Source organism: Embiotoca jacksoni, unplaced genomic scaffold (assembly GCF_022577435.1).
Source record: "Embiotoca jacksoni isolate LCO1_2020_lvr unplaced genomic scaffold, fEmbJac1.0.p SCAF_109, whole genome shotgun sequence".
Classification (NCBI taxonomy): Eukaryota; Metazoa; Chordata; class Actinopteri; family Embiotocidae; genus Embiotoca; species Embiotoca jacksoni.
In genome coordinates, this window is record NW_027185240.1 from 323,242 (window position 1) to 349,711 (window position 26,470).

The 26,470-nt window shown below is 43.4% G+C and overlaps 3 protein-coding genes across 3 annotated transcripts; 2 read left to right on the top strand and 1 right to left on the bottom strand.

Annotated features, from left to right (window-relative positions):
- The first annotated feature begins 674 nt into the window (after window positions 1-674).
- On the top strand, window positions 675-4,831 carry LOC138215536 (general transcription factor II-I repeat domain-containing protein 2B-like). Its single transcript, XM_069177763.1, has 2 exons — window positions 675-698; window positions 3,764-4,831. The coding sequence occupies exons 1-2, from the start codon at window positions 675-677 to the stop codon at window positions 4,622-4,624; spliced, it is 885 nt and encodes a 294-aa protein (XP_069033864.1). The 3' UTR covers window positions 4,625-4,831.
- Window positions 4,832-15,855: 11,024 nt separating this feature from the next.
- LOC138215560 (acyl-coenzyme A thioesterase 1-like) lies at window positions 15,856-18,088 on the bottom strand. Its single transcript, XM_069177800.1, has 4 exons — window positions 17,611-18,088; window positions 17,152-17,344; window positions 16,874-17,027; window positions 15,856-16,265 (listed from the first exon to the last, which is right to left on the bottom strand). Exons 1-4 carry the CDS (start codon window positions 18,075-18,077, stop codon window positions 15,856-15,858), a joined length of 1,224 nt encoding a protein of 407 aa, XP_069033901.1. The 5' UTR covers window positions 18,078-18,088.
- A 4,429-nt stretch (window positions 18,089-22,517) lies between these two features.
- On the top strand, window positions 22,518-26,150 carry LOC138215760 (acyl-coenzyme A thioesterase 2, mitochondrial-like). The gene is given in 5 exon segments (XM_069178109.1): window positions 22,518-22,662; window positions 23,344-23,822; window positions 24,938-25,140; window positions 25,230-25,289; window positions 25,291-26,150. Coding segments are annotated over 4 exon segments (1,275 nt in total). The 5' UTR covers window positions 22,518-22,662; window positions 23,344-23,359; the 3' UTR covers window positions 25,840-26,150.
- The last annotated feature ends 320 nt before the right edge of the window (window positions 26,151-26,470 follow it).

Here is a 26,470-nt window from a genome sequence, read left to right on the forward strand (position 1 = left end):
GCAGGAGGTGTGGTCTAATGAACAGGAGGTGTGGTCTAACGAGCAGGAGGTGTGGTCTGAAGTGTTTGAAGCGTCAGCGAGGACTGGTCATGTGAAGACTCGGAGGATAAAGACAAAGGAGTCTTTCGTTGGAGTCTTCGGGGGACGCTGAGTATAAGTACTACTATCTGAGTATGTGTGTACTTCCCGTCCCTGTGCGTATATCTACTCGTAGATACTACAGGCCTCTCACTCGTTCACACCAACACCGTAACCTTTCCTCTGTTATCTGTCCCACCCGTTCCACTCATACCCAACTCCTCGTCACAGGAGGACTCTGGACTGTCAGTCAGCTGAAGACAGACTTCATCTCTGGACTTCCTTGGTCTCACTGAGACCTGGATCACACTGGACAACATCCACCCTGCTGCTCTCTCCTCTGTCTTCTTCTTCAGCCACACCCCCAGACCTCCTGGTAGGGGGAGGAGGGGGAGGGGGGTACAGGTCTACTCATCTCCCTAAATGGAGGTTTTCTCTTTACCTACTTCCACTTCCTACCTCACTGTCTCTTGAGTTTCATGCTGTGACAGTTACTCACCCGGTACAATTAAACATTGTTGTCCTCTACCGTCCTCCAGGTCCTTCGGGAGATTTCTTGGACGAATTAGACGTCCTCCTGTCAAACGTCCCAGAACATGGTCCTCCACTTGTCCTTCTGGGTGACTTTAACATCCAGACTGAGAAGTCATCTGACCTTGTGCTCTTCCTGTCTTCCTTTGCTGTCTCCCTCAGTCCTTCTCCTCCTCCTCACAAAGGTTGGAACCACCTGGACTATATTTCACCAGAAACTGCTCCACATCTAACCTCACTGTAACTCCACTTCATGTCTCCGACCACTTCTTTATCTCTGACTCTCTCTAACTGACAACCTGACCACATCAACAGACTCTGGACCTGTCAGTCACAACATTCACTCCCTCTCTCCCTCCTCCTCCTCCTCCTCTCCCTCCTCTCTCCCTCCTCCTCTCTCCTCCCTCTCCCTCCTCTCTCCCTCCTCCTCTCTCCTCCCTCTCCCTCCTCTCTCCCTTCTCTCTCCTTCCTCTCTCTCCCTCCTCCTCCTCTCCCTCCTCTCTCCCTCCTCTCCCTCCCCTCCTCTCCCTCCTCTCTCCCTCCTCTCCCTCCCCCTCTCTCCGTCCTCTCTCCCTCCTCTCTCCCTCCTCCTCTCTCCCTCCTCTGTTTTATCTGCCCTCCCTTCAACTGACTCTTTCTCCCTCATGCATCCTAACTCAGCCACAGACACTCTCCTTTCTACTCTGTCTTCCTCTCTTGATTGTCTCTGTCCTCCTCCTCTCTGTCCTCCTCCTCTCTCCTCTCCTCTATCTCTGCAGCCAAAAGCTCATTCTACCAAACCAGAATTCAATCCTCATTTTCCAACACCAAACAGCTCTTCTCCATTTTCTCCATCTTCTCCATCTTCTCCATCTTCTCCAACCTCCTTGAACCTCCCCCCCCTCCCCCTCCTCCCTCCATCAAGCCACTTTGTCAACTACTTTACTAAAAAGATAGATGACATACGCTCCTCATTTTCAAACCCAGCTTCTATAACTACATGTCCATCATCTTCTTCTTCATCCCCTTCGCTTTCCTCTTTCACCCCCCCCCCCCCCCCCGTCTCCCAATCAAGTTGTTACCTTGGTAACCTCCACCCCCCCTCCCCATCCCATCTCACATTCTCCAGTCTATTGCTCCAGACCTTCTTCCTTTTCTCTCCATCTCATCACCACTTCTCTGTCAACGGTCTGTTTCCTGAACTCTCTGAAGGAGAGAGTGAACCCTCTCCTGAAGAAACCCCCCCTCAACCCGTCTGAAGTAAACAACTACAGACCGTCTCTCTTCTTCCCTTTCTTTCTAAAACTCTGGAGCGAGCTATCTTTGACCAACTCTCCTCCTATCTCCACCATAATAACCTTCTTGACCACCAGTCTGGTTTCAACAGACCACTCAACAGAGACGGTCCTCCTTCTGTCTCTGAGCAGCTTCACACTGCTAGAGCAGCCTCTCTGTCCTCTGTCCTGATCCTTCTGGACCTTCTGCTGCATTGGACACAGTGAACCACCAGATCCTTCTTTCCTCCTTCAGGACCTCGGTGTCTCAGGCTCTGCTCTCTCCTTGTTCTCATCCTACCTCAACGACCTCACCTACTGGGTAACTTGGAGAGGATCTGTGTCTGAACCTTGTCCTCTCACTACTGGTGTCCCTCAAGGCTCCGTCCCGGGTCCCCTCCTCTTCTCTCTGTACACCGACTCTCTCAGCTCTGTCCTTCACTCGCATGTCTTTTCCTACCACAGCTATGCTGATGACACCCAACTGATCCTCTCTTTTCCAGATCTGAAACACAGGTAGCAGCATGAATCTCTGTCTGTCTGACTGACATCTCTCAGTGGATGTCCTCACACCACCTGGAAATCAACCTCCACAAGACCGAACTGCTCTTCCTTCCAGAGAAAGACTCTCCCACCCTTGACCTGACTACTACCTTCAACAACTCTGTTATCCCGACTGATAAGAACCTCGGAGACACTCGACAGTCAACTCTCTCTTACTGCTAACATCACTGCAACAACACGTTCCTGTAGATCAGGGGTGGGCAAACTACGGCCCGCGGGCCACATCCGGCCCGTTGGTCTTTTTAATCCGGCCCGCCGAAGATTGGTACAGAATTACCCAAATCAAATCATATCATAATTATGATTGCATTCATTTGACCTTGTCCTGTAATACCTGGCGGTCCACCAGGTGGCGCACTAGGCCGGCTGCTCTCTGTTGTCACTCTGCTGCTGCTCTGAACACATCTGGAACAATGAACGGGCCAAAGAAAAGAAAAGTCGACAGCGAGCCCCGAGTGTTTAATAAGGAACGGACGACTGAATACTTGTTCCCTGAAGTCCGGTCGAAGGCCGTGTGTCTGATTTACCAAGAAACCGTTTCAGTTTTAAAGGAATACAACATCAGACGTCACTTTTCCACCAAGCATGCTAACTGCGCTAACAACCAGTCAACGCTGGAACGGACCGCTCGGAGGTCGGCAGATAGTTTACAGGATCAAGTCTTTCTCCGAAGGGGAGTTTCTCAAAGAGTGCTGGTAGAGACAGCAGGTGTCTGCTGGTAGAGACAGCAGGTGTCTGCTGGTAGAGACAGCAGGTGTCTGCTGGTAGAGACAGCAGGTGTCTGCTGGTAGAGACAGCAGGTGTCTGCTGGTAGAGACAGCAGGTGTCTGCTGGTAGAGACAGCAGGTGTCTGCTGGTAGAGACAGCAGGTGTCTGCTGGTAGAGACAGCAGGTGTCTGCTGGTAGAGACAGCAGGTGTCTGCTGGTAGAGACAGCAGGTGTCTGCTGGTAGAGACAGCAGGTGTCTGCTGGTAGAGACAGCAGGTGTCTGCTGGTAGAGACAGCAGGTGTCTGCTGGTAGAGACAGCAGGTGTCTGGTGTCCTGAGAGAAGAACACGTTAGAAAACAGGAGCTCATCACGCAGGACGGTGACGAAGAGTTAGCTAGCAGGCTAAACAAAACAGCGGAGTCATTTACATGATATTTCTTGGCACTGGACGAAAGTAACGACATAAAGGACACCGCTCAGCTGTTAATGTTTATCAGAGGGATTAATGACCATTTTGAGGTAACGGAGGAGTTTTTGGCCGTGGAATCCCTGAAGGGACACCGCGGGGAGAGGACTCGTATGACGGCGTGTCGGGGGTCATCGAGAGGCTCCAGCTACCTCGGAGTAGCTCGCCAACGTTACCACGGACGGATCGACAAATCTGACTGGAAAAAACATCGGGTTGCTCAAAAGAATCCAGGAGAGGGTGAAAGAGGACAACCCTGAGCAGGAGGACATTTTCTTACATTGTAAATCCGTCCTGCAGCTCGACCACGTAGTGAAGCCGGTTGTAGAAGTGGTGAACTTTGTTGGAGCAAGGAGACTTCACCATCAGGTTATTAAGTTTCTAGAAGAAACTGACTCTGATCACCAGGACTTGCTTCATCACTCCAACGTCCGCTGGTTAAGTTTGGGGAAAGTACGTCAACGAGTGTTGGAGCTCAAACAGGAGATTATCTCATTTATGGAGCTACTTCAGAAAGCTGATGATGTTCCTGAGCTGAGTGACACAGATTGTCTTTGTGATTTGTCTTTTGTTGAGGACGTACTGACACACATGAATGAGCTGAACGTGAAGCTACAAGGGAAAGACCAGTTTGTCCATGAAATGTACACAAACGTCAGAACCTTCAAAACCAAGCTAGCTTTATTCTCAAAGCAAATGTCAAACAAGTCATTTGCTCATTTCCCCACGCTGGCTACGCTGAAAGACGTCCTGGACATGAAGACATACAGGAAATCACTGGACGACCTGCACGGAGAGTTCTGCCATCGGTTCTCTGATTTTGGAAAAATTGACAAAAATTGGGTTCTGTTGCGGGTTCTGGTGTGGGTTCATGAGAGGGTTCTAGTGTGGGATCTGGTGTGGGTTCATGAGAGGGTTCTAGTGTGGGATCTGGTGTGGGTTCATGAGAGGGTTCTAGTGTGGGATCTGGTGTGGGTTCATGAGAGGGTTCTAGTGTGGGATCTGGTGTGGGTTCTGGAGTAGGTTCTGGAGTGGGTTCTGGAGTAGGTTCTGGAGTGGGTTCTGTTGTGGGTTCTGGAGTGGGTTCTGGTGCGGGTCGGGTGCTGAACATGGATGCAGAGTGCCTTTCCTGCTTTTTGTGTACAGTTTATATCCAGAAATTCTCGTCTGCATTTTCAAGACTTTCTTTGTGATAAAAGACTTCTTAGTGAATTAAAAGCTGAAACGCTCTCCGGTCTCTCGTCTCCTTTACTGCACTCAGAATATAACATTAGTTATCTTTAGGTAACATTGAAGATAGTTTATATCATAACAATCTGAGATTGTGTTTAAGAAATTATAAGTGTCTTAATTTGCTTGTTTTATCCGAACTATGTCCTTCCAGGATTTCACACAATTATTTTGTGATTGTTTCCTGTTGCGGTGAGCTAGCAGCAGTTTGTTTTGATGGTGGGAGGAGAGGGGGCGGAGCCAAAGGAGTTGGCGACTGACTGGGAACACCTGGAGCCTCTGGTGTGTTTCACTGGATCACTCCGGGTCAGTGAGTTCGTTATTCAGTCTGTGGTCAGTTCACAGATTTGGTTTATAAGACTTTACATTTTTAAATGCAAACTTATAAAAATGTTTTTAGAATTAAAGTTTGAAATGATTTTTTTAATTTATATCCACGAAGATTATTAAAAATGACCCAAAACAAAACAAGGTAACTTTTAGGGACAAGAAACAAGCTGTGTCCTCAGATAAGTTTAAAATTCTGTCTATTTATATTCTAACTGTTCTGAGAGGAGCCCACTCATCTCTCTATAAATCAACTCTGATTAAACTTTACAGCCTTTACAAAACCTATTTTCAACAAATTGTATTTTTTTTCAAAAATGTCATGGTTAAATATAATAAATAGTTTCCACCTTTGCAGCCTGAAATGTTCACTTTACCAGCAGAAACGCAGCCCGTCTGTTCCCGACCTTTGGCCTGCAACATGTCTGTGTTGAGTTCAGAGATTATTAACGTGTTATTTGGTGGACGACTTCAATGCTGAATTTTCCAGAAGAACCCAGAGATTCATCACATTTTATCCTGGTTGGATATTATGGCCTTTGTTGTCGCTTATTAATAGAGAAAATTTAAATGGTCATATTTTTGAATGGGATTCTGTTTGAAGGTATTCACATGTCCCTGAGATTGACAGCTGCTGTGGCTGTAATTCCACCCTCAGCCTCCAGTCTGCTGCTGTGTTTATAGCAACACATTAAGGCATTCAACCTCATTAATACTTTATTTATTAAAGTTCAAACTGTCTGCATGAAGTTAAAAAACAAAAAAAATGAATTTATTGAGAGTAACTATAATATGAATCAGCTGTCTTTGTCCCAGAGTGTTCTGGATCTTTAGGTTTCTCTGTTGTCTTACTGACTGTCTGCATGTTGGATGTGTTGTAGTTCCAGACATTTTCCCCTCGCTGGGGGGGGGAGCTACGTGGGGGTTGAACCCATGGGTCTGCTGTGGTCCATGAGGCCTCACACTCTGCACAAGTTCTTCTACAAGAACAAAGCTCTGAACCCCCACGTGGTGAAGTTCTCTGTGCACCAGGAGGAGGGGGAGGGCAGGATGCTGGCGGAGGCGACCAATGAGAGGCTTCTGATGGGAGACGGTGTCAGCCGGTCCCGGTCCAACAGGGGAACCTCCGAGGAGTCCTGTTCACTCCTCCAGGTTGGTGTCCGTCTGTATTTCAGATTCTTTCCAGCTGACTTGAAGACAACGTCCTCCATTAATCCTCCTTTCATCATCCTCCCAGTCGTCTTCACTCACCTGCTGGATCTCAGGTGAGCAGCATCAGTGATGGTTCTGTCCTCACAGAGAGGCAGAGAACCTGAACGCAGCTCAGACCTGCAGGTGATCCGCTGTACATGTTCACTAAAGTGGGAACAAAGCAGTAAACATTCACGATTTGAATGTGATAATTAACAAAAAATACAAATCTTCAACGACTTTGAAGTCATCGGGGAAAACACAGATCATTTATGGCTCCAAAGATCAGAGAAGGTAGAAGGTGAAACACGCAGTGAGACGAGACGGTGTGAAAGATCAACCTGCAGGAGGAGCCGGCGTTCTGCTCTGTTCACGTCTCGGTAGTTTCACTTGTTGCCATGGAAACGGGTTCTATATTCAGTTACAGTGTGCTCTGTTCACGTCTCGGTAGTTTCACTTGTTGCCATGGAAACGGGTTCTATATTCAGTTACAGTGTGCTCTGTTCACGTCTCGGTAGTTTCACTTGTTGCCATGGAAACGGGTTCTATATTCAGTTACAGTGTGCTCTGTTCACGTCTCGGTAGTTTCACTTGTTGCCATGGAAACGGGTTCTATATTCAGTTACAGTGTGCTCTGTTCACGTCTCCGTAGTTTCACTTGTCGCCATGGAAACAGGTTCTATATTCAGTTATAGTCGATGGGAACAGACGTGGATGTTGAACTGGTGAAGCTGCAGCAGATTCACTCTAACAGGATGTAAACATGCAGGAGTCCCAGATTCTCTGACCCGTCCTCTCTGACCTGTCCTCTCTTTCTGACCCGTCCTCTTTCTCTTTGACCCGTCCTCTCTGACCTGTCCTCTCTTTCTGACCCGTCCTCTTTCTCTCTGACCCGTCCTCTCTGACCTGTCCTCTCTTTCTGACCCGTCCTCTTTCTCTTTGACCCGTCCTCTCTGACCTGTCCTCTCTTTCTGACCCGTCCTCTTTCTCTCTGACCCGTCCTCTCTGACCTGTCCTCTCTTTCTGACCCGTCCTCTTTCTCTTTGACCCGTCCTCTCTGACCTGTCCTCTCTTTCTGACCCGTCCTCTTTCTCTTTGACCCGTCCTCTCTGACCTGTCCTCTCTTTCTGACCCGTCCTCTTTCTCTCTGACCCATCCTCTCTCTCTGACCCGTCCTCTCTGACCCATCCTCTCTCTCTGACCCGTCCTCTCTGACCCGTCCTCTCTGACCTGTCCTCTCTCTCTGACCCGTCCTCTTTCTCTCTGACCCGTCCTCTCTGACCCGTCATTTCTCTCTCTGACCCGTCCTCTTTCTCTCTGACCCGTCCCCTCTGACCTGTCCTCTCTCTCTGACCCGTCCTCTTTCTCTCTGACCCGTCCCCTCTGACCTGTCCTCTCTCTCAGACCCGTCCTCTCTCTCTCTAACCCGTCCTCTCTCTGACCCGTCCTCTCTTTCTGACCCGTCCTCTTTCTCTTTGACCCGTCCTCTCTGACCTGTCCTCTCTCTCTGACCCGTCCTCTTTCTCTTTGACCCGTCCTCTCTGACCTGTCCTCTCTTTCTGACCCGTCCTCTTTCTCTCTGACCCGTCCTCTCTGACCTGTCCTCTCTTTCTGACCCGTCCTCTTTCTCTTTGACCCGTCCTCTCTGACCTGTCCTCTCTCTCTGACCCGTCCTCTTTCTCTCTGACCCATCCTCTCTCTCTGACCCGTCCTCTCTGACCCATCCTCTCTCTCTGACCCGTCCTCTCTGACCCGTCCTCTCTGACCTGTCCTCTCTCTCTGACCCGTCCTCTTTCTCTCTGACCCGTCCTCTCTGACCCGTCCTCTCTCTCTCTGACCCGTCCTCTTTCTCTCTGACCCGTCCTCTCTCTCTGACCCGTCCTCTTTCTCTCTGACCCGTCCTCTCTCATATCACGTCCTCTCTTGTTTGATGTCCCCCAGGAGACATACGGTTCCCCACCGTGTTGGACCTGTGCACCTTGAGGTGTGACAAGAGAGCGTCTCTGCTGGCCAACAAAGGCAAAGGTTCTGTCCGTCTCTGTGTTCCTCAACAAAGAGTCCAGCATGAAGGAGATCCATCCGGATGTCTTTGAAGAGGCCGTGGACTTGTTACAGCAGCAACCGAAGGTCAGACGTCTTTATGGTGGTTTATCATGTTTGAAAGGGGGCGGAGCCACAACTGAGATGGAGATAGTGAACATCACATAATCATACGTGTTAAACATCAGATTTTATTGATTGTTTGTGTTTAACATTTAGGGATGTAAACTTCACAGTGACTTTAAGATCAATATGCTCAATATGAAGCTGTAGCTAACAGCTAACCGCTAACCTCTTCATCTCACTTCATTCTTGTTGGTTGAAACTGAAATAAGTCAGTTTTATTTATATTTATAGGAGACTTTGTGATGTAATGATGGTTTTTACAGAAATATTGCAGGAATTTTGCGAAACTACAAGCTGCTGCAAATATTGTGGAGATTGTTTGAATCTGCGTTAATTAACTGCGACTGAAAGATGGAAGTATTCACTAACATAAAACATATAAGAATTGTAACTTTGAGGCTCCAAATGTTATCGAATATAATCAGAATTAAAACTGCAAGCAGTGATCTGCGGCCCTCGCACGCTGCAGGTCGGGGATCCAGCTGGTCGGGGATCCAGAGGGTCGGGGATCCAGCGGGTCGGGGATCCAGCTGGTCGGGGATCCAGTGGGTCGGGGATCCAGAGGGTCGGGGATCCAGTGGGTCGGGGATCCAGCTGGTCGGGGATCCAGCGGGTCGGGGATCCAGAGGGTCGGGGATCCAGAGGGTCGGGGATCCAGCTGGTCGGGGATCCAGAGGGTCGGGGATCCAGCTGGTCGGGGATCCAGCTGGTCGGGGATCCAGTGGGTCGGGGATCCAGAGGGTCGGGGATCCAGCTGGTCGGGGATCCAGCGGGTCGGGGATCCAGCTGGTCGGGGATCCAGTGGGTCGGGGCCGCCGGCTTCCCGACACGTGCAGCACACGAGGGTCCTCATGTTCCCGCTTGCAGTTTTAAATTTTTTTCTTGATCTATATATACAATATACTGTTGACAATATACAAAACACTTTGTACTATTTACTATATACTATATACTATATACTATTTACAATATACTATATACTATATGCTATTTACTATATACTATTTACAATATACTATATACTATTTACTACGTACAAAACACTATATACTATTTACAATATACTACATACTATTTACTATATACTATTTACAATATACTATATACTATTTACTATATACTATTTACAATATACTGTTTACGATGTACAAAACACTATACAAATTAGTAGATAGTATATAGTAATTAGTATATTGTAAATAGCATATAGTAAATAGTATATAATATATTGTATATTGTAAATAGTGTATAGTAATTAGTATATTGTATACAGTACATAGTAATTAGTATATTGTATATAGTAATTAGTATATTATATATAGTATATAGTAATTAGTATATTGTATATAGTAATTACTATATAGTATATAGTAATTACTATATAGCATATAGTAATTAGTATATGGTAATTTGTGTATTGTATATAGTGTATAGTAATTAGTATATAATATATAGTAATTAGTATATTGTATATAGTAGATAGTAATTAGTATATTGTATATAGTAATTAGTATATTATATATAGTATATAGTAATTAGTATATTGTATATAGTAATTAGTATATAGTATATAGTAATTACTATATAGTACATAGTAATTAGTATATTGTATATAGTATATAGTAATTAGTATATTGTAGAGTATATAGTAATTAGTATATTGTACATAGTATATAGTAATTTGTATATAGTAATTAGTACATTGTATATAGTATATAGTAATTAGTATATTGTATATAGTATATTAATTAGCATATTGTATATCGTAATTAGTATATTGTATGTAGTAGATAGTAATTAGTATATTGTATAAAGTTGATAGTAATTAGTATATTGTATATAGTAGATAGTAATTAGTATATTGTATACAGTATATAGTAATTAGTATATTGTATATAGTATATAGCAATTAGTATATAGTAGATAGTAATTAGTGTATTGTATATAGTAATTAGTATATTGTATATAGTAACTAGTATATTCTATATAGTATATAGTAACTAGTATATTGTATATAGTAGATAGTAATTAGTATAATTGTATGCAGTAATTAGTATATTGTATATAGTAATTAGTATATTGTATATAGTATATAGTAATTAGTATATTGTATATAGTAGATAGTAATTAGTATATTGTATATAGTAGATGGTAATTAGTATATTGTATATAGTAGATAGCAATTAGTATATTGTATATAGTAATTACTATATTGTATGTTGTATATTGTATATAGTAATTAGTATATTGTATATAGTAATTAGTATATTGTATATAGTATATAGTAATTAGTATATTGTATATAGTAGATAGTAATTAGTATATTGTATATTGTATATAGTAATTAGTATATTGTATATAGTAATTAGTAATTAGTATATTGTATATAGTAGATAGCAATTAGTATATTGTATATAGTAGATAGTGATTAGTGTATTGTATATAGTAAATAGTAATTAGTATATAGTAGATAGTAATTAGTATATTGTATATAGTAGATAGTAATTAGTATATTGTTTATAGCAGATAGTAATTAGTATATTGTATATAGTAGATAGCAATTAGTATATTGTATATAGTAATTACTATATTGTATATTGTATATAGTAATTAGTATATTGTATATAGTAATTAGTATATTGTATATAGTATATAGTATATAGTAATTAGTATATTATATATAGTAGATAGTAATTAGTATATTGCATATAGTAATTAGTATATTGTATTTACTAATTAGTATATTGTATATAGTAGATAGTAATTAGTATATTGTATATAGTAATTACTATATTGTATATTGTATATAGTAATTAGTATATTGTATATAGTAATTCGTATATTGTATATAGTAGATAGCAATTAGTATATTGTATATAGTAGATAGTGATTAGTGTATTGTATATAGTAAATAGTAATTAGTATATAGTAGATAGTAATTAGTATATTGTATATAGTAGATAGTAATTAGTATATTGTATATAGCAGATAGTAATTAGTATATTGTATATAGTATATAGTAATTAGTATAGTGCATATAGTATATAGTAATTAGTATATTGCATATAGTATATAGTAATTAGTATATTGTATATAGTAGATAGTAATTAGTATATTGTATATAGTAGATAGTAATTAGTATATTGTATATAGTAATTAGTATATTGTATATAGTATATAGTAATTAGTATATTGTATATAGTAATTACTATATTGTATATTGTATATAGTAATTAGTATATTGTATATAGTAATTCGTATATTGTATATAGTAGATAGCAATTAGTATATTGTATATAGTAGATAGTGATTAGTGTATTGTATATAGTAAATAGTAATTAGTATATAGTAGATAGTAATTAGTATATTGTATATAGTAGATAGTAATTAGTATATTGTATATAGCAGATAGTAATTAGTATATTGTATATAGTATATAGTAATTAGTATAGTGCATATAGTATATAGTAATTAGTATATTGCATATAGTATATAGTAATTAGTATATTGTATATAGTAGATAGTAATTAGTATATTGTATATAGTAGATAGTAATTAGTATATTGTATATAGTAATTAGTATATTGTATATAGTATATAGTAATTAGTATATTGTATATAGTAGATAGTAGATAGTAATTAATATATTGTATATAGTAGATAGTGATTAGTATATTGTATATAGTAAATAGTAATTAGTATATAGTAGATAGTAATTAGTATATTGTATATAGTAGATAGTAATTAGTATATTGTATATAGCAGATAGTAATTAGTATATTGTATATAGTAGATAGTAATTAGTATGTTGTATATAGTATATAGTAATTAGTATATTGCATATAGTATATAGTAATTAGTATATTGTATATAGTAGATAGCAATTAGTATATTGTATATAGTAGATAGTAATTAGTATATTGTATATAGTAGATAGTAATTAGTATATAGTAGATAGTAATTAGTATATTGTATATAGTAATTAGTATATTCTACATAGTATATAGTAATTAGCATATTGTATATAGTAATTAGTATTTTGTATATAGTAATTAGTATATTGTATATAGTAGATAGTAATTAGTATATTGTATATAGTAATTAGTATATTGTATATTGTATATAGTAATTAGTATATTGTATATAGTAGATAGTAATTAGTATATTGTATATAGTAATTAGTATTTTGTATATAGTAATTAGTATATTGTACATAGTATATAGTAATTAGTATATTGTATATAGTAGATAGTAATTAATATATTATATATAGTAGATAGTGATTAGTATATTGTATATAGTAAATAGTAATTAGTATACAGTAGATAGTAATTAGTATATTGTATATAGTAGATAGTAATTAGTATATTGTACATAGTAGATAGTAATTAGTATATAGTATAAAGTAGATAGTAATTAGTATATTGTATATAGTAGATAGTAATTAGTATATTGTATATAGTAGATAGTAATTAGTATATTGTATAAAGTAGATAGTAATTAGTATATTGTATATAGTAGATAGTAATTAGTATATTGTATATAGTAGATAGTAATTAGTATATCGCTCCTCCTCTCCCTTCACTGGTTACCAGTAGCTGCCAGCATCCGTTTCCAAACATTGGTACTTGCGTACTGTGCTGCGAACAGATCGGGTCCAGTCTACATCCAGGACATTGTCCAACCCTACACCCCAGCCCGTTCACTCCGGTCCTCCTCCTCCTCCTCCTCCTCCCCCTCTTCCTCCTCCCCCTCCTCCTCCTCCTCTGTCCTGGCTCCTAAATGGTAGAATGAGTTCCCCACCAACATCAGGACAGCAGAAACTCTGAACATCTTCCACCACAAACTAAAAACACACCTCTTCCTCTTTTACCTTGAACAGTAGAACTTTAGTATCTTAAAATAGAACTTACTGATAGAACTTTGTAGTTTGGCTTTCTGGAAGAAATGATATTTTCTTGATTCTTGTTGTTCTGGTTTGAACCCTCATGGTTGAAATGAACTTATTGTAAGTCGCTTTGGATAAAAGAGTTAGATAAATGTAATGTAATGTAATGTAATACAATGTAATGTAATGTAATGTAATGTAATGTAAATAACCAGAAATCATGAGTGACAGTTAAGAAGTATGAACAGGTTTAAAGTTTTTAATTAGAAGAACAATTCAGCATTTAGTTGATATTTAATTCATTTCAAATGGTCGCATGTATTTAGAGCATCATAGATTTAACAGATAATTACATTAGACAGGAAATGGACTTCAAATATTTTGTCAAATGTAATAAAAAAAAAAGTAAAGTAAAGTTTCACGATGAAAGTTTGCAGCTCAGAATAAAACAGGAAGAAAAATGAAGTTGATATTCTTTCATCTGTTTATCGAGTGTCTCCGTACGTGAGTCATGTAGCCAGTGGACAGACGTGATTCTGTCGGTCCTGACTGATCCAGATTTACCCAGAATGCATCTGTAAAGTGTCCCTTCTCTTATTTTGAAATATATCTTCAGTCTGTTTTAGTCACAGATAAATTAAATATTTTTAACGTGATTTAGAAGACCGCATCCGGGATGCAGAGTAAGATTTAAATATTCACAAAATCACAACACGTCACCTCGGTTCTTTAACACCGTAAAGTTCTGACAACAGAACCGTAGAACATCGGAGAGGAACCCAGATTCAACACGAGTGACAGCTGGTCTCCTATTGGCTGATTTATTTCCTAATTCCCATGACATCAACTGAAGCCCCCGTATCCCTGGTGATGACAGACTCCTCAGAGAGCTGAGCCCTGACCAACAAGCAGAGAGTGTAATACATCCAGCAGCCCACTAGAGGGCAGCTGATAAGTGGTGTGTTTGCCTCGTGGTTCAGTTTAGGTCACAGACTGGATATAAAACAGTTCGTAGCTTCAGGTAAGGGAGGCTGTGGCTCAGACGGTAGAGTGGGCTGTACACCAATCAGAAGGTTGGTGGTTCAATCCCCAGCTTCTCCTGTCCACTTGTCCTTGAAGAAGACACTGAACCCTGAGTTGCTCCTGATGGTGAACCATCAGTGTGTGAATGTTCTCCTGATGGCAGCACCTTGCATGGAGATCTGTCTCATTAGTGGGTGAATGGAAAACCATGTTAAAGAGCTTATAACTATACAAGGTAGGGTAGGTATTTACTTTATTAATCCCCAAGGGGAAATTTTTTTCGCTACAGCAGCATACAGAAGCAATAAGATAATAATAGAAACAATAGAATAATAGAATAGAATAGAATAAAATATTCTATTCTATTATTTATATATATATATCTGTATTAAGTACAGAGTGTTTACCATTTAGGTCTGTAAAATGGTTCTGATCCAGAAGTGTCTTCAGCTGCAATACCAGCGAGTGCCACTAGAGGTCGGCTCCAAAAAGCCTCCGGCTCCATAGACTCCCATTCAACTTCTCTCATCAAATCCAAAGTGAATCAAATGTGTCCATCAGTTATCTCGGTGTTGTTAGCTAAAGTCACTCCTTCTTATTAGTTTTCTGGAGGTCCATCTGAAAATAATCCCTCATTCATTAGAAAAGAAGATTCAAGAAGACCTGTTTTTGGGGGTGTGTCTGTTTGATTGACAGGCCTGTGGTGCAGTCAGGTTACAGCTATCGGTGGGCAGGACGTAGTATCGTCAGGTTTCCAATCAGATCGGTCAGATCCACCGCTGGCTCCTCCCTCAGCTCGTCCAAATATGGTCACTTCCTGCTCCAAACCGCTCCGAACTAGTAAAGATGGTGACGGACAGAATCTGAACTGGAGGATTCATAACATTCACAAACCAACGATGACATCACTGATGGATGATGACATCACTGCTGGTTGAGTATGACTGGATATGCATCTTCTGCTAACACCTCAGCAACACCAAAAAGCTGCCCTCTAGTGGACTGGTGGGTGAATTACACATTCACAGTCGGTCTGCGTTCAGCTTCATCCTGCAGATCTCGTGTGTTCGTGTCGTTCTGTGATGTTGAACAGAACGTCTTCTGATCCGGAGCGTCGGAGAACTTCAGTTTGTTTGGATCGAACAAGAAAATATAAAATAAGAGTTTGATCAAGGTTTTATTTTAGTGGTTAATTTGTACACCAGAGCAACAGTGAAACTACACACCTCACCACAAGGGGGCACTACAGCTGTGAAACACACATTTCTAGCATCTTATTTTTAAATGTAATCAGCCTGCTGCCGGTTCAGAACCGTCCAACATGATTCTGTTCATTCATCAGAGACGTGATTGTTTGTTTCTATAACTTGGATTCAGGAGGTGAAACGTCACATCTCAGGTGAGTTGTGAAGAAGTCCTGGATCTTCCTCTACAGGTGGACCTCGGCGGCTGCGTGGGCTCTGGGCTTGCCCCCCCGCAGGACTGGCTGGTCCAGCAGTATATGGACTCCAGAGGGACAGTAGGGTCCGTACGGAGGCTCCAGTAAGTGTCCCGCTCCAGGATAGGACACGCTCTCATAGTTGTCCTTCCTGTGTGTCTTCAGTCTGTCCACCATCTGGTCCATGCACGACTTGCTGTCCCAGTTCTGGTCGTCCTCCGCGGCCGCGAACAGGAAGTGTCCCGCGGCCCGTTCAATGGGGACCAGGGTGTCCCGGTTCTCCTCCGCCAGCGGACTGTCCACCGTGTTTGTGACTACGTGGACTCTGGACTCGGCGGTGGTCACCTTTCCTACTTCGTGCATTAACGCCGGGAGGACGCACTGGTTCTGGCAGTAGAGCCGTAGTAGAGCCGCATTAGAGCCGCAGTAGAGCCGCTGTAGAGCCGCATTAAAGCCGTTGTAGAGCCGCAGTAGAGCCGCAGTAGAGCCGTAGTAGAGCCGTTGTAGAGCCGCAGTAGAGCCGCAGTAGAACCGTCGTAGAGCCGCAGTAGAGCCGTAGTAGAGCCGCATTAGAGCCGCAGTAGAGCCGCATTAGAGCCGCATTAGAGCCGCAGTAGAGCCGTAGTAGAGCCGTAGTAGAGCCGTAGTAGAGCCGCTGTAGAGCCGCTGTAGAGCCGTAGTAGAGCCGTAGTAGAGCTGTTGTAGAGCCGTAGTAGAGCCGCAGTAGAGCCGCAGTAGAGCCGCATTAGAGCCGCAGTAGAGCCACAGTAGAGCCGTAGTAGAGCCGTTGTAGAGCGTTGTAGAGCCGTAGTAGAGCCGTTGTAGAGCCGCATTAGAGCCGCATTAGAGCTGCTGTAGAGCTGTAGTAGAGCTGCAGTAGAGCCGTAGTAGAGCCGTAGTAGAGCCGTAGTAGAGCCGCAGTAGAGCCGTTGTAGAGCCGCATTAGAGCCGTAGTAGAGCCGTAGTAGAGCCGCTGTAGAGCCGCTGTAGAGCCGTTGTAGAGCCGCATTAGAGCCGTAGTAGAGCCGTAGTAGAGCCGCTGTAGAGCCGCTGCAGCCGTTGATCCACACGACGGCTTCGACACCCGGAACGAAAGCTGCCAGAGAGAGCGCGATGTCGGCGGCCTTGGACCGGGCCAGCACACCGAGTCCTCCACCGCCCACCTGGCAACGGAGATCAGACAGCTGAGAGATGGAGGCGGAGCCTGCGGTACCGAGTCTGTTCCCGAGTCATCTTCTAGAACAACCAGCTGCTCAACAATAAACCTCATGTTCATCAGAACCTCACCTGAGGACGTCGCTTCAGGAAGTCCGCGGCCTCCTCCAGGCGGTCCAGTTGCAGCTCTCGGACGCTGGACGGTTTGTCGTTGAACACGCCGACAGTCAGAACCACGAAGCCTCTGTTGGCCAGCAGCCCGGCTCGCTTCTCAGAGGCACCGGTGTTCAGATCCATCACAGCACGGACCGGACCGGACCGGATCCTGGACCGGACCGGATCCTGGACCGCAGGGCAGAACGGAGGGAGACGTTCACGTGATGAAATCACAAAAACATTTTTAATAACCCATCAAACTTTCCGGAAGAGTGTTGCTGCCATGAAATTAAAAATTACAAATTCTGTTTCCACATTTGATAAGTTTGGTTTATTTTTAATTAAATATTGTTTTATATGATTTGGAATTCTTTGCATTCTGTTTTTTGTAAACAGAATCTTAATTAGAAGCTCAACAGTTGAACATAAATCCACCAACCTGGAGGAGTGAACAGGACTCCTCGGAGGTTCCCCTGTTGGACCGGGACCCGGCTGACACCGTCTCCCATCAGAAGCCTCTCATTGGTCGCCTCCGCCAGCATCCTGCCCTCCCCCTCCCCCTCCTCCTGGTGCACAGAGAACTTCACCACGTGGGGGTTCAGAGCTTTGTTCTTGGAGAAGAACTTGTGCAGAGTGTGAGGCCTCATGGACCACAGCAGACCCATGGGTTCAACCCCCACGTAGCTCCCCCCCAGCGAGGGGTCTGTGTCCAGGTCCACCTCCCCGTCCCCGTCGGCCCTGGAGGAGGCCAAGGAGCTGAACTCCACTCCTCTGTCGTCGCTCGATCTGGCTCTCATGGTGACCACCTGCCTCGACCTCAGCCCGCCCAGCTTCACCTGGACGGGCTCGTCAAACAAACACCTGGCGCTGGGCAGCAGCCTCAGTCGCACCTGGGAGGACATGTTCTGGAGGTTTGGACATGTTCTGGAGGTTCGGACCGTCGGAGACTTTTAGAAACTATGACACGAAGTTAAATTGTCGTTATGATCAAATCATTTTTTTTACGTTATGAAATGTCAGAAAACGATAAAAACAACATGTTAAAACATTCAAACTGCTGATTCAGTTATTAATGTTCATGAAATCATCAGGACAGTTTCTCAGAGAGAAGCTTTAAATCAGCTCTTATCTTTACAATGATCTCAGACAGTGTGTGTGTGTGTGTGTGTGTGTGTGTCTGTGTGTGTGTGTGTGTGTGTGTGTGTGTGTGTGTGTGTGTGTGTGTGTGTGTGTGTGTGTGTGTCTGTGTGTGTGTGTGTGTGTGTGTGTGTGCGTGCGTGCGCGGGAAAGGGGGGGGCGGGGGAATATGATGTAGCCCCGTGACAGCTCACGTCAAATTGGCTGCAGATCACGAGGTGGAGCCCAGAAACCGGAATTTATGTGTCGGCTGTGCGGGCCGAACCGAACCGAACCGAACTCCCTGGCTACCTTTAGCTGTGTGAGGGTGTGTGTAGTTGTGTGTACTTGTGTGTAGTTGTGTGAGGGTGTATGTAGTTGTGTGTAGTTGTGTGTAGTTGTGTGAGGGTGTGTGTAGTTGTGTGAGGGTGTGTGTAGTTGTATGTAGTTGTATGTAGTTGTGTGTAGTTGTGTGAGGGTGTGTGTAGTTGTGTGTACTTGTGTGCAGTTGTGTGAGGGTGTATGTAGTTGTGTGTACTTGTGTGTAGTTGTGTGAGGGTGTGTGTTGTTGTGTGTACTTGTGTGTAGTTGTGTGAGGGTGTATGTAGTTGTGTGTACTTGTGTGTGGTTGTGTGAGGGTGTGTGTAGTTGTGTGAGGGTGTGTGTAGTTGTATGTAGTTGTATGTAGTTGTGTGTAGTTGTGTGAGGGTGTGTGTAGTTGTGTGTACTTGTGTGTAGTTGTGTGAGGGTGTGTGTAGTTGTGTGAGGGTGTATGTAGTTGTGTGTAGTTGTGTGAGGGTGTGTGTAGTTGTGTGTACTTGTGTGCAGTTGTGTGAGGGTGTATGTAGTTGTGTGTACTTGTGTGTAGTTGTGTGAGGGTGTGTGTTGTTGTGTGTACTTGTGTGTAGTTGTGTGAGGGTGTGTGTAGTTGTGTGAGGGTGTATGTAGTTGTGTGTAGTTGTGTGAGGGTGTGTGTAGTTGTGTGTACTTGTGTGCAGTTGTGTGAGGGTGTATGTAGTTGTGTGTACTTGTGTGTAGTTGTGTGAGGGTGTATGTAGTTGTGTGTACTTGTGTGTGGTTGTGTGAGGGTGTGTGTAGTTGTGTGTACTTGTGTGTAGTTGTGTGAGGGTGTGTGTAGTTGTGTGTACTTGTGTGTGGTTGTGTGAGGGTGTGTGTAGTTGTGTGTACTTGTGTGTAGTTGTGTGAGGGTGTGTGTAGTTGTGTGTACTTGTGTGTAGTTGTGTGAGGGTGTGTGTAGTTGTGTGTACTTGTGTGTAGTTGTGTGAGGGTGTATGTAGTTGTGTGTACTTGTGTGTAGTTGTGTGAGGGTGTGTGTAGTTGTGTGTACTTGTGTGTACTTGTGTGAGGGTGTGTGTAGTTGTGTGAGGGTGTGTGTAGTTGTGTGTACTTGTGTGTAGTTGTGTGAGGGTGTGTGTTGTTGTGTGTACTTGTGTGTAGTTGTGTGAGGGTGTGTGTAGTTGTGTGTACTTGTGTGTAGTTGTGTGAGGGTGTGTGTAGTTGTGTGTACTTGTGTGTAGTTGTGTGAGGGTGTATGTAGTTGTGTGTACTTGTGTGTAGTTGTGTGAGGGTGTGTGTAGTTGTGTGTACTTGTGTGTGGTTGTGTGAGGGTGTGTGTAGTTGTGTGTACTTGTGTGTAGTTGTGTGAGGGTGTGTGTAGTTGTGTGTACTTGTGTGTAGTTGTGTGAGGGTGTGTGTAGTTGTGTGTACTTGTGTGTAGTTGTGTGAGGGTGTATGTAGTTGTGTGTACTTGTGTGTAGTTGTGTGAGGGTGTGTGTAGTTGTGTGTAGTTGTGTGAGGGTGTGTGTGTAGTTGTGTGTACTTGTGTGTAGTTGTGTGAGGGTGTATGTAGTTGTGTGTACTTGTGTGTAGTTGTGTGAGGGTGTATGTAGTTGTGTGTACTTGTGTGTGGTTGTGTGAGGGTGTGTGTAGTTGTGTGTACTTGTGTGTAGTTGTGTGAGGGTGTGTGTAGTTGTGTGTACTTGTGTGTGGTTGTGTGAGGGTGTGTGTAGTTGTGTGTACTTGTGTGTAGTTGTGTGAGGGTGTGTGTAGTTGTGTGTACTTGTGTGTAGTTGTGTGAGGGTGTGTGTAGTTGTGTGTACTTGTGTGTGGTTGTGTGAGGGTGTGTGTAGTTGTGTGTACTTGTGTGTAGTTGTGTGAGGGTGTATGTAGTTGTGTGTAGTTGTGTGTAGTTGTGTGAGGGTGTGTGTAGTTGTGTGAGGGTGTGTGTAGTTGTGTGAGGGTGTGTGTAGTTGTGTGTACTTGTGTGTAGTTGTGTGAGGGTGTGTGTAGTTGTGTGAGGGTGTATGTAGTTGTGTGTACTTGTGTGTAGTTGTGTGAGGGTGTATGTAGTTGTGTGTACTTGTGTGTAGTTGTGTGAGGGTGTGTGTTGTTGTGTGAGGGTGTGTGTAGTTGTGTGAGGGTGTATGTAGTTGTGTGTACTTGTGTGTAGTTGTGTGAGGGTGTATGTAGTTGTGTGTACTTGTGTGTAGTTGTGTGAGGGTGTGTGTTGTTGTGTGAGGGTGTGTGTAGTTGTGTGAGGGTGTGTGTAGTTGTGTGAGGGTGTATGTAGTTGTGTGTACTTGTGTGTAGTTGTGTGAGGGTGTATGTAGTTGTGTGTACTTGTGTGTAGTTGTGTGAGGGTGTATGTAGTTGTGTGTACTTGTGTGTAGTTGTGTGAGGGTGTATGTAGTTGTGTGTACTTGTGTGTAGTTGTGTGAGGGTGTGTGTAGTTGTGTGTACTTGTGTGTAGTTGTGTGAGGGTGTGTGTTGTTGTGTGTACTTGTGTGTAGTTGTGTGAGGGTGTGTGTAGTTGTGTGTAGTTGTGTGAGGGTGTGTGTAGTTGTGTGTACTTGTGTGTAGTTGTGTGAGGGTGTGTGTAGTTGTGTGTACTTGTGTGTAGTTGTGTGAGGGTGTGTGTAGTTGTGTGTACTTGTGTGTAGTTGTGTGAGGGTGTATGTAGTTGTGTGTACTTGTGTGTAGTTGTGTGAGGGTGTGTGTAGTTGTGTGTAGTTGTGTGAGGGTGTGTGTAGTTGTGTGTACTTGTGTGTAGTTGTGTGAGGGTGTGTGTAGTTGTGTGTACTTGTGTGTAGTTGTGTGAGGGTGTATGTAGTTGTGTGTACTTGTGTGTGGTTGTGTGAGGGTGTGTGTACTTGTGTGTACTTGTGTGTAGTTGTGTGAGGGTGTGTGTACTTGTGTGTACTTGTGTGTAGTTGTGTGAGGGTGTGTGTACTTGTGTGTACTTGTGTGTACTTGTGTGTAGTTGTGTGAGGGTGTGTGTACTTGTGTGTATAATAAATTGCGGTATTGAACTCTTGTTAAAATGTAACTTTGAAATCTCTAACTGTCAATCAAACTTTCACCAACAGGTGCTGTCAATCTGGAAAATGATTCATCAGCATAAGTTGGGTGTTAATGTCCCGCTGAGGGACATCTCAGTAGAAGGACATCTATTCATCCCTGAAATGATGAGACGCAGCATCCGGAACAATATCTTATATTTTGTATCTTTTATTATTAACAATAAAAAAACTAAAACATACAAAGTTCAGTCGTTGATTTCAGTCCTGAACACAGAAGGACGGTTTAATTTACACGTTCTATTAGATTAAGATTTATTCTACAAATATAAATTTACATTTTCACTTTTACAATTAAACAAACTAAAAGATGAACATCCTGAAAATAAAAAGAGAAATTAAATCAGTCTGGAAGTATTTTGGGCCGAAAACAAGTGTTCAGACGGGAGACTCCGAGGACACCGAGGACACCGCCGTCCGTCCTCCCCGAGGACACCGAGTTGAACCGCTACTTTAATCTGACACAAACTGCTTCACGTGTTCGTCTGGAAAGTTGATTTAAAAGAAAAACACGGAAATTAATGAACGGAAAAGAAACAAAAAGAGTCAAATCGTTCACTTTAAAGCCACAAAATAATAATTGTCCAGTTTCCATTTCAAATCTCATCTGATTCCTTTGGAGCTTCGTGAAATGAAAAATAGACGTCCCGCTTCCGTCTTCAGGTGGAGACATCCCGCTTCCGTCTTCAGATGGAGACGTCCCGCTTCCGTCTTCAGATGGAGACATCCCGTTTGTTTGTCTGTAAGGGGATCGGTAACTACACTCCTATACAGTAGGTGGCGGTAATGCACCTTTCGCTGGATGCCATCCGCCATAAAACGCAAAAGAAAAGAAAAGAAGAACACAGCTTCCGGTTTCGTTGGATGTTTACTGTTTCCGAGGAGACGCTGGGAGTTTCTGTCTGTTATCGTTTGTTTTAATATCACAGGGTTTAAAATAAAGAACCGGAAGCAGAGAAGAAGAAGACGAGCTTCACCTGTCCTCCGTGTGCAGGTGAGGCCTCTGTTCCCGCGTTAAATACGAAACAGACTCGCTGGAAAAACTTGTGAGGAGGTTCTGAACGTGTCTGAATGTTTAGTGACGTCAAGTTTACCCAGCGTTAGTGGTGTCCAACATGGGGCTCGGGTCCCCGTCACGTGGCCACAGCTAGAATCTGAGAATTAAAGAGAAAGGAAGCAAAAACATTATTTTAGTTTTATTTATTTCAATAAAAAAAAATTAAAAAAAAAAGTGCTTTTGCATGCACGAGAATCATCATAAATTTATTTCATCCAATATTTTGTTTAAAAACATAATTCTATATTCAATCATTTATTATTAAAATGTGTAATAAAAACATCCTTTCACTGACACTGATGTCATCTTCTGTAAATAATCAACTGCAACTCAACAGAGATTAAAAGCGTTTTAATGTCAGTAATTTGAGTCGCTGACCTTTAAAACAGCTGGTTTGGTCTTTATGATGATGATGATCTCACAAAGTATAAAAAAACAACACAAGCTAGTAAGAAATATCTTTGTACATTAAACAGCTTTGATTGGTAAATCAGGAGAAGTGGAAATAAATAGAAAGAAGAAAATATGCAAACAGTCTCAATGATAAACAAAGTGTTTTAATAATAATAATAATAATTAATAAACAGATTCAGAGTGTAATGAAATGGTTTTTTTTAGTCCAAACCTCCAGAACATGTCCTCCCAGGTGCGACTGAGGCTGCTGCCCAGCGCCAGGTGTTTGTTTGACGAGCCCGTCCAGGTGAAGCTGGGCGGGCTGAGGTCGAGGCAGGTGGTCACCATGAGAGCCAGATCGAGCGACGACAGAGGAGTGGAGTTCAGCTCCTCGGCCTCCTACAGGGCCGACGGGGACGGGGAGGTGGACCTGGACACGGACCCCTCGCTGGGGGGGAGCTACGTGGGGGTTGAACCCATGGGTCTGCTGTGGTCCATGAGGCCTCACACTCTGCACAAGTTCTTCTCCAAGAACAAAGCTCTGAACCCCCACGTGGTGAAGTTCTCTGTGCACCAGGGGGAGGGGGAGGGGGAGGGCAGGATGCTGGCGGAGGCGACCAATGAGAGGCTTCTGATGGGAGACGGTGTCAGCCGGGTCCCGGTCCAACAGGGGAACCTCCGAGGAGTCCTGTTCACTCCTCCAGGTTGGTGTCCTTAAACTCAGAACGTTTATTGTTTTATGAAAAATATTTCCTTATTTTGAATTTGATTCCAGCGACCGGCCTTCAAACAGACACTATTCTGGAGTGGAAATCACTGCATGGGCTCAGGAACACTTGTGGAAACCATCGTCTGTGAACACAGTTCATCGCTGCGTCCACAAATGATGTTAAAACTCTCCAAAGAAGAAACCAGATAGAAACATGATCCAGAAACACCGCCGCCTTCTCTGGACCGAGATCATTGAAGATGGACTGAGGTGAAGTGGACAACTGTCCTGAGGTCTGATGGATCACAATCTGAGATTCTGTTTGGAAATCATGGACGCTGCATCCTCCAGGTTAAAGAGGAGAGGGACCATCCAGCTTGTTATCAGCTCAGTTCTAAAGCCAGCATCTGTGATGGTACAGGGATGCATTAGTGCACATGGCATGGGTAGCTTGAACATCTGGAAGGAAGCATTAATGCTGAATGATATATTCAGGTTTTGGAGCAACATATGCTGCCATCCAGACAACGTCTCTTTCAGGGAAGGTCTTGTTTATTTCAGCAGAACAACGTCCAACCACATTCTGCACGTATTCCAACAGCATGGTTCTCTAGTAGAAGAGTCCGCTGATAAACTGGCCTCCTGCAGTCCAGACCTGTCAATCATTGAAAACATCTGGAGCATCAGGACATGAACAATACAACAAAGGAGACCCTGAACTGTTGAGCAGCTGAAATCCTCTATCAGGCCAGAATGGGACCACATTTCACTTTCAAAACTCCAGAAACTGGTCTCCTCAGTTCCCAAAGGTTTCCAGAGTGTTGTTAAAAGAAGAGTTGATGCAGCTCAGTGGTGAACATGATCCTGGAACAACTTATAGAGACGTGATGCTGACATCAGATTCACAATAAGATATTTTTTATAAAACAATAAAATGTCTCAGTTTCAACATTTGATGTGTTTTCTTTGGTCTGTTTGAGTTTCTGTGATTTACAAATCGTTACATTCTGTTTTTATTGTGTTTTTTGAAACAGGGTTTTCTGATATTTGTAACGACTGCTGGTTCTACTTCATCTCATCAGTCATGTGACTCGTGTCCCGTGTGACTAGGTGGAGGTCCGTTCCCGGCCGTGTTGGACCTGTACACCTTAGGTGACGGTCTGTCGGAGAAGAGAGCGGCGCTGCTGGCCACCCGAGGGTTCCTGGTTCTGACCGTGTCGCTGTACGGCCGCGACGAGCAGGCGAAGAACACCACGGAGATCCATCTGGACTACTTTGAAGAAGCGCTGGAGTTTTTAAAGAAACAAGACGGGGTGAGTTGTTGGAGGAGCGCAGGACAAACCTCCGATAGGACCGCTTCTATTAAACATGATCTGGGTGTAATGTCCCCGTTGGTCCACAGGTGGGCAGCAGAGGAGTGGGTGTGGTCTCCCTCTCTAAGAGTGGAGACCTGGCTCTGTCTGGTGGCGTCCTACCTGCCAGGTGTGGAGGCCACCGTGTGGATCAACGGCTGTTCTGCCAACACAGCTCTCCCCCTCCACTACAGGAACAGCCAGATCCTCCCCACCCTCAAGTTTGAGCCAAAGAAAATAGTTTCCACCGCGTCGGGAGCCGTCATCACCAAACACTGTGCCCCCAACACGCTAGCGGAGGAGAACCGGGACGCCCTGGTCCCCATCGAACGGGCCACGGGACACTTCCTGTTCGCGGCCTCGGAGGACGACCAGAACTGGGACAGCAAGTCGTACATGGACCAGATGGTGGACAGACTGAAGACACACGGGAAGGACAACTATGAGAGCGTGTCCTATCCTGGAGCGGGACACTTCCTGGAGCCTCCGTACGGACCCTACTGTCCCTCCAGCTTCCACAGCATGGTGGGCCGGCCGGTCCTGTGGGGGGGCGAGCCCAGAGCCCACGCAGCCGCCGAGGTCCACCTGTGGAGGAAGATCCAGGACTTCTTCACAACTCACCTGAGATGTGACGTTTCACCTCCTGAATCCAAGTTATAGAAACAAACAATCAGAAGAGTTCAGAACGAAGGAAATGATTTGATTGGTTGATGATTGATAACTGAGGGAACACGTTGGCCACCAGGGGGAGCCTGTGCGCTGTAGAGCAGATCAGCAGTGATGGAGCAGCAGTTAAACCTCCATCTGAATGTCCCAGCAGGACGTTTCAGGGCGTCCTGTCCAACTGTCCTCGTCTCCTGTTAGAATAGAAACGATCGACTGTGAAACGTTGACTTGTGTGAACATGTAAATTTCTTTTAATAACTTGTGTTGTGATTTAAATCTATAAATAAAATGTTATTGTAAACTTCTCTGTTCTCATTCTGATCTTTTAACTTCAGGTGTGTTTACCTGAAACTTCTTCTGTGTCCAATCTCAGCTGATGGAAAATCTATATGGAGACACATGAGGGACGTTTAAAGACCTCCGAGGATCAATAATCCAATAATCTCATTATTATACAGACTGTTTAAACTAATGCCGTCACAGTTGTTCTTAAAAACCTGTTTTCACTTTTAGTTTTATCGAAATTAATTTGTAAAAGTTAATTTGCTCCTAAATCAGCTGAGCTCTTTAATCTGCTGTCGATGTGCTGCAGTATCTTAAATGCACCAACAGGTGGTGGTGTTGA

Coding starts and splice junctions, on each gene's coding strand:
- LOC138215536 (XM_069177763.1), top strand. CDS start 675: ATGGTCCTCCACTTGTCCTTCTGG. Junction 699..3,763: donor TCCTCCACTTGTCCTTCTGG/GTGACTTTAACA, acceptor ACCTCGGAGTAG/CTCGCCAACGTTACCACGGA.
- LOC138215560 (XM_069177800.1), bottom strand. CDS start 18,077: ATGTCCTCCCAGGTGCGACTGAGGCTGCTGCCCAGCGCCAGGTGTTTG. Junction 17,345..17,610: donor CTGTTCACTCCTCCAGGTTG/GTGGATTTATGT, acceptor GGTCCGGTCCAG/GATCCGGTCCGGTCCGGTCC. Junction 16,266..16,873: donor ACGGCTCTACTACGGCTCTA/ATGCGGCTCTAC, acceptor CGGCTCTACTAC/GGCTCTACTGCCAGAACCAG.